At 64.9% G+C, this 5,851-nt stretch overlaps 1 protein-coding gene across 2 annotated transcripts; it reads right to left on the bottom strand.

Moving 5' to 3' along the window:
• Window positions 1-1,854: 1,854 nt before the first annotated feature.
• On the bottom strand, window positions 1,855-4,712 carry NPTX1 (neuronal pentraxin 1). Of its 2 annotated transcripts, none has more exons than XM_090061080.1 (5): window positions 4,220-4,712; window positions 3,934-4,138; window positions 3,588-3,832; window positions 3,330-3,509; window positions 1,855-3,245 (listed from the first exon to the last, which is right to left on the bottom strand). In XM_090061080.1, the coding sequence occupies exons 1-5, from the start codon at window positions 4,664-4,666 to the stop codon at window positions 3,024-3,026; spliced, it is 1,299 nt and encodes a 432-aa protein (XP_089917206.1). In that variant the 5' UTR covers window positions 4,667-4,712; the 3' UTR covers window positions 1,855-3,023. The 2 variants fall into 2 exon arrangements, with proteins under 2 accessions (XP_089917206.1, XP_089917205.1); XM_090061079.1 differs by having other exon boundaries at window positions 3,934-4,141; window positions 4,220-4,711.
• Between the last annotated feature and the right edge of the window lie 1,139 nt (window positions 4,713-5,851).

The raw sequence follows: 5,851 nt of genomic DNA, 5'->3' as shown, positions 1-5,851 counted from the left end.
TAGGGATGTCGTTAGCAAAGGCCACAAGGTGGACGTCGATGTGGGGTCTCCGGAGCCCTGGCTGGGCTGGGTCGGGTACGGAGTAGGCTGGGAGGCTCGGTAATACTCCAAAGACTTAAAACTATGAGCTTGCCGCTAGACCTCACTATGTGACTTGCCGTTTTCTCCTGGGCACCCCCTCCTCTGCCTCGGTCCTCTTTGAGGTGAAGATCACTGGCATGTCAGGATGTAGTGCTTGCACCCTTCCCCCCCTTTCTTTAAATCTTCCCTGCTCTGCTCACGCGGGGGACTGGCGAGTTCCCTTTTAGCAAGCATTGCTGCTGGGCCTTGCTCTGCAGAGCCACCCTCCTCCCCGCCGAGCGTGGTAGGGCAGCCTCCCAGGGCCTGCGTGGGCTCCCTCCAGTCCGGGCCTGAGCAGAAAGTGTAGTACAGGGCTTGCGCTTGTCCAGGTTTCCCTCCCAGCTGGAGGGACTGGACTGGGAATTACAGGTGCAATGTGTGCACAGCTGTGGAGAGTAAACACTTTAGGTTTTCCAGACTCCAGATGTTAAAAGCAATTAATTATTGCTGTGGGAACTTGTAGTATTTATCTAGCCATAACAGAACCTGGCAATGTGCAAACCGATGGCATTTCACAGACCGAACGTGTGATGCTCTCGCTGCCCGTGCTCACTCGCAGATTGCATATGGACAGCGACTAACCTCTCGCTACCCGAGCCGGCTGCAAAATCATCTCTCTCTGGCCAACGTCTCCCTCGGTAGCGATGCCATGTGGCTCTTACTCTTGCATTCATAACTGAATTGCATTTAAGGAACAATGCACCAAGACCTACTTTAGCCAGCACAGAAGGAAGAGAGGGGTTTCATCCTCCTTCCTGCTTCATGGAGGCGCTTGGTTGTGTTGTGAGAGGGGCTGGGAGCATCCCAGAGGGACTGGTAGCTCGGTGCAATGACAGGGAAGGGAACAGCCCCCTGCGGTGTGTCACTACGCTCACACTCACACTCACAAGTGTGTTGATCAGGCCAGGGGCAACCGAGGAGGGTCTGCTCCAAATGGGGCTCATTCCTGATGAAGAAATCTCCAGAGAGGGTTTCTGCGACTGACATTGTGACCTGAAATGGCGAGAGGAAGAAAGCTTTCGAAGGGGCCAGGAAGGGTTAAATAGGACCTGCAAATAGATGTGCTCAGTACACGCGGCTGGCTGTGGCTCGGGCTCCAGACCCAAGGCAGCAGTGGTCCCCAGTGGTCCTCGGAGCTGAAACCCCTCACTGGAAGCAGCAAGTGCCCCCCTTTCCCCCCATGACTGCTGCTTACTGTGCTGACGGTGAACCTGGCCGTGGGCTAGTGGGAGGGGGTAGCAGTTACAGCAGGATAAGGAGAGACAGAGAGAGAGCCCAGTGTCTTTCTTCACTCTTTATTGTGTAAAAATAAACTCAACAATTCATGTAATTTGAGCAATAAAATGGAAAAAGCATGAATACCAGTAGAAACAGTGCATTTTCCAAACCGCTGATGTGGACTGTGGGGAAGTGTCAGAACCCACTCAAAACCCAAGAAGACTGAGAGCAAGTCATAGGAAAAATGTACAGCTTTGGTTAGCAAAATAATGACAAAGTAAGATACGTTTATTCTCTCCCCTACTGTACAATATATACACATCATAGCAATATCACACTGGTTTGTTTGTTGCTGGGGTTTTTCTTTTTTTTTGGCAAATCAGACACAATTGGGACTGCGGATTAATTACGTGTCCAATGAGTCGTTGCTGTTCCCCACCCCCTCGGCAGATTGTGCTTAAGTCACTGTTGGCTGAAGCGAACTGGTCCTAATGAGGAACTTAGCAAATTGAACTCACAACGTGTTGTAAAAAGAGCACGGGTCAAACGCGCTGCCCTGAGCCGCAGCGTGACTCGCCTGGCTGTGTGTGTGCACGCGTGTGCGTGTGCACGCGCGTGCGTGTACGGGGGAGGGGGTTGTGTTTGCAAACCGCGGCTCACATGCTCAGCGCTGTCGCTGCCTGGCTCGGATCAGCTGGATAGAGCAGCTTCGACCTTGAACTGCTTATTACATGCCCGTCCACCCTGCACATTTGCCACATCTTCGGCGTTGGTCGTAAGGGCTCTGTTAAGCCTCTGTGAATTCCCTCCCTGCACCCGCCCGCGCCCGGGACAACCTGGCCGGCCTGCCGCGGCGGGGGTCGGGGCGGCCGCTGCGCCCTGCCCGTACAAACCAAGAGCTCTAAAAAAGAAAACCATACAAAAATGTGTCTATTATTTCAAAATAAGTTTCTCTCTATCGCTTCCCCTCACGCTTAGAATATTCTAACGTATCTTTCAGGGAGCATCAGTGCCTCTTTTATGCTTTTTGTATTTCTTCTGCTTCATAAAAATACCTTTTTCTTGGTAGCAAACTTCCTTTTACAGTAAGAGAAATAATCATCATCGTCATCACCCTCGTCATACAGTGCGTTATCAAAAGCTTGAAAGGCTTGAGAGTTTGTTGGAAGGGTAGCTAAGCTTCCCAGGGAGGCCCAGGCTCCGGGAGCCGGGGCAGGAGCGCGGGCCGCGGTATCTTAGAAAAGGACGTTACCTGAGAGAGGCATGTATCATTCAGTGCAAGAGGGGACGTCCGGCGCGGGCAGCCATCCACTTTCTCCTCGGTTTAAAACGGTCGGGGCGGAGGAGGGGTGCTGAAGGGGCAGCTCCCGGCGGCCGCGGGGCCCTGACCTGGCTTGAAGAGGGGAGAGACGGCGGGCGGGCGGGCGGGGGGGCAGTTTCTCGGGGCAGCTGGCCGCTGCCCGGCCCCCGCGGGCTCCTCCCGCCCCGTCCAGGGGCTGCGGGGGCGGCCGGCGGGGGCCATGCAAGCCGGCAAGCAAGCGCGGGGCGAGGCGGCCCCCGCGGACACATGCAGGCCGGCGGCTTCGCCCCGCGCTGCGGCCCGGGAGCCGGCGGCGCGGGAGGCGGCGGGGCGGGGGCGCCCGCCCAAGGCACGCAGGCGGCGGCCGCCTTGGCGGGGCGCGGGGCTAGTTGACCTGGCGGCAGGCCTCGAAGGTCCATTTGGTGGCCCCGCCGTACACGTCGATGCCGCCCTCGGCCCAGGCGATCACGTTGCCGGCCAGCGCCTTGGTGCTGCACGTGGCCAGGTTGTAGACCTCGCCCGGGCTCAGCTTGCGGTCCCACACGCCGAAGTGCGCCAGCTCGCCCACGAAGGCCTGCGTGGCGTCGAAGCCGCCGCCCAGCGTGTCCTGCCGGGGCCCGCGGTCACTCGGGCGGCCGCGCCCGCCCCGCCGCCCCCCGCGCCGCCGCCCGCCGCCGCCCGCCGCACTCACCTGCTCCTGGCCCAGCACCAGCACGCCCTGCGGCTTGATGGGGTGGTAGGGGGCCAGGTTCTCGCCGTTGCCCACCTGCGTGCCGTCCTGGTAGGCCTCCCACACGCCGTCCCGCGTGGTCCAGGCGATGCCGATGTGGTGCCACTTGCCGTCGTTGATGGCGAAGGGCAGCTTGGCCACCTGCGGGCCGAGGGCCGGGCTCAGCGCCGGGCGGCGGGGCGCGGCGGGGCGCGGCGGGGCGGGGGGCGCGGCGCCTACCTTGTCGTTGATGAGGATCTCCATGGGGTTGTTGCCCCACTCGATGAGCACCAGCTCGTTGGCCTGGCCGTGCACGGCGTAGGAGAAGGGGGTGCCCACGCCGGGCGAGGCGTTGGACTTGAGCCACATGCACACGGTGAAGGCGTACATCTCGGGCAGGCTCTTCTTCACCTTGGCGTACATGTAGTTGGTGCGCAGCGGGAAGGTCAGCTGGAAGCGGTCCGTGGGCCGCGTGTCCTTCTGGCCTGCGGGGCGGCAAGGCGGGCGGTGGCTGCCGGGCGGGGGCGGGGGCGGGGGCGGGGGCGGGGGCAGGGGCGCGGGGCAGGGGCGCGGGGCAGCCCGCTACCTTTCTCCAGGTCGCTGATGCGCTGGTGCAGCGAGGTGAGCGTGCTCTCGATCTTGCCCCGCTCCTCCGAGTCGTTCCTGGCGCCGAGCTTGCCCTCCTCCAGGCTGTTGACGCGGGACAGCACCTGCTTCTCCAGGTCCTCGATCTTGCTCTGCAGCGCGTCCTTCAGGCCGCCGCCCTGGCCGGACGCGTTGAGCCTGCTGAACTGCTGCAAGCGGGGGAGAAGCGGCCGGTTACGCGCCCGCGGCGGCCCCGCCGGGGGCTCCGGGGGCGCGGGGGCGGCTACCTCCAGGCTCTCCAGCCGCGCCTTGAGCGCCTGCAGGGTCTGGCCCAGCTGGTGCAGGGTCTCGGCGGCGGGGGCGCGGGACAGGTCGCCCATGGTGTTCTTGGGCAGGCCGCCCGGCTTGCGCGCGCCCGCCTTGGCCTCGTTGGGCAGCGCGTCCAGCAGGCTCTGGCTCTCGCAGCGGCCCAGCTTGGCCGTCAGCTCGCGGATCGTCTCCTTCTGGTTGAGGATGGTCTCCTTCTGCTGCAGCACGCTCTCCCGCAGCTGCAGCACCGTGCTCCGCAGCTCCTCGGCGCCGCCGCCCTGCGCGGGGGCCGCGCTGCACATGTCCCCGTCCAGCGGCACCGAGGTGCAGACGAAGCGCGTCTGCCCGAAGTCCTGCGCGCAGCCCCGCGGCGCCAGCGCCAGCGCCAGCAGGCACAGCAGCGGCGGCGGGCCGGGCGCGGGCATGGCCGGGGCGGGCGGGCGGGCAGGGCCGCCGGAGTGTGCGGGACTGCGGCACGCGGCCGCTTTTATCGCGCGCGGGAGGGGCCGCGCGGCGCTGACGTCAGCGCGGGGTGGAATCCCGCTCGGCGGCCCCGGGGCCGGCCCCGCCCCGCCCCCCCCCCCTCCCCGCGGCCCACGGGCGGCAGCGCGGGACGGGCCCCGCGGGGGCAGCGGGGCCGGCGGCGTGCAAGAGGGACAGCCAGGGCACCCGTGTGTTCGGCGTGCGCGCGCAGTGCGCAGGGGGGGGCTGGCGGCGTGCAAGGCACGCGTGTGCAAGAGGGACAGCCAGGGCACCCGTGTGTTCGGTGTGCGCGCGCAGTGCGCAGGGGGGCTGGCGGCGTGCAAGGCACGCGTGTGCAAGAGGGACAGCCAGGGCACCCGTGTGTTCGGTGTGCGCGCGCAGTGCGCAGGGGGGCTGGCGGCGTGCAAGGCACGCGTGTGCAAGAGGGACAGCCAGGGCACCCGTGTGTTCGGTGTGCGCGCGCAGTGCGCAGGGGGGCCGGCGGCGTGCAAGAGGGACAGCCAGGGCACCCGTGTGTTCGGCGTGCGCGCGCAGTGCGCAGGGGGGCCGGCGGTGTGCAAGGCACGCGTGTGCAAGAGGGACAGCCAGGGCACCCGTGTGTTCGGTGTGCGCGCGCAGTGCGCAGGGGGGCCGGCGGCGTGCAAGAGGGACAGCCAGGGCACCCGTGTGTTCGGCGTGCGCGCGCAGTGCGCAGGGGGGCCGGCGGTGTGCAAGGCACGCGTGTGCAAGAGGGACAGCCAGCGGGCCCCTGTGTTCGGTGTGTGCGCGCAGTGCGCAGGGGGGCCGGCGGCGTGCAAGGCACGCGTGTGCAAGAGGGACAGCCAGGGCACCCGTGTGTTCGGCGTGCGCGCGCAGTGCGCAGGGGGGCCGGCGGCGTGCAAGGCACGCATGTGCAAGAGGGACAGCCAGCGGACCCGTGTGTTCAGTGTGCGCACAGTGCATCGGGGCCAGCGGCGTGTAAGGCACGCGTGTGCAAGAGGGACAGCCAGCGGACCCGTGTGTTCGGTGTGCACGCGCAGTGCGCAGGGGGGCCAGCGGTGTGCAAGGCACGCATGTGCAAGAGGGACAGCCAGTGGACCTGTAGTGTTTGGTGTGTGCGTGCAGTGCGCAGGGGGGCCAGCGGCGTG

This window comes from Crocodylus siamensis, chromosome 8 (assembly GCF_052110815.1).
Source record: "Crocodylus siamensis isolate JL-2025a chromosome 8, ASM5211081v1, whole genome shotgun sequence".
In the NCBI taxonomy this organism is placed as follows: Eukaryota; Metazoa; Chordata; order Crocodylia; family Crocodylidae; genus Crocodylus; species Crocodylus siamensis.
The sequence above is the reverse complement of the archived record's forward strand: the minus strand, read 5'-3'. Positions and strand labels throughout refer to the sequence as shown.

Coding starts and splice junctions, on each gene's coding strand:
- NPTX1 (XM_090061079.1), bottom strand. CDS start 4,666: ATGCCCGCGCCCGGCCCGCCGCCGCTGCTGTGCCTGCTGGCGCTGGCG. Junction 4,142..4,219: donor CGCGGCTGGAGAGCCTGGAG/GTAGCCGCCCCC, acceptor CCCCGCTTGCAG/CAGTTCAGCAGGCTCAACGC. Junction 3,246..3,329: donor TGGTGCTGGGCCAGGAGCAG/GTGAGTGCGGCG, acceptor GGGCCCCGGCAG/GACACGCTGGGCGGCGGCTT.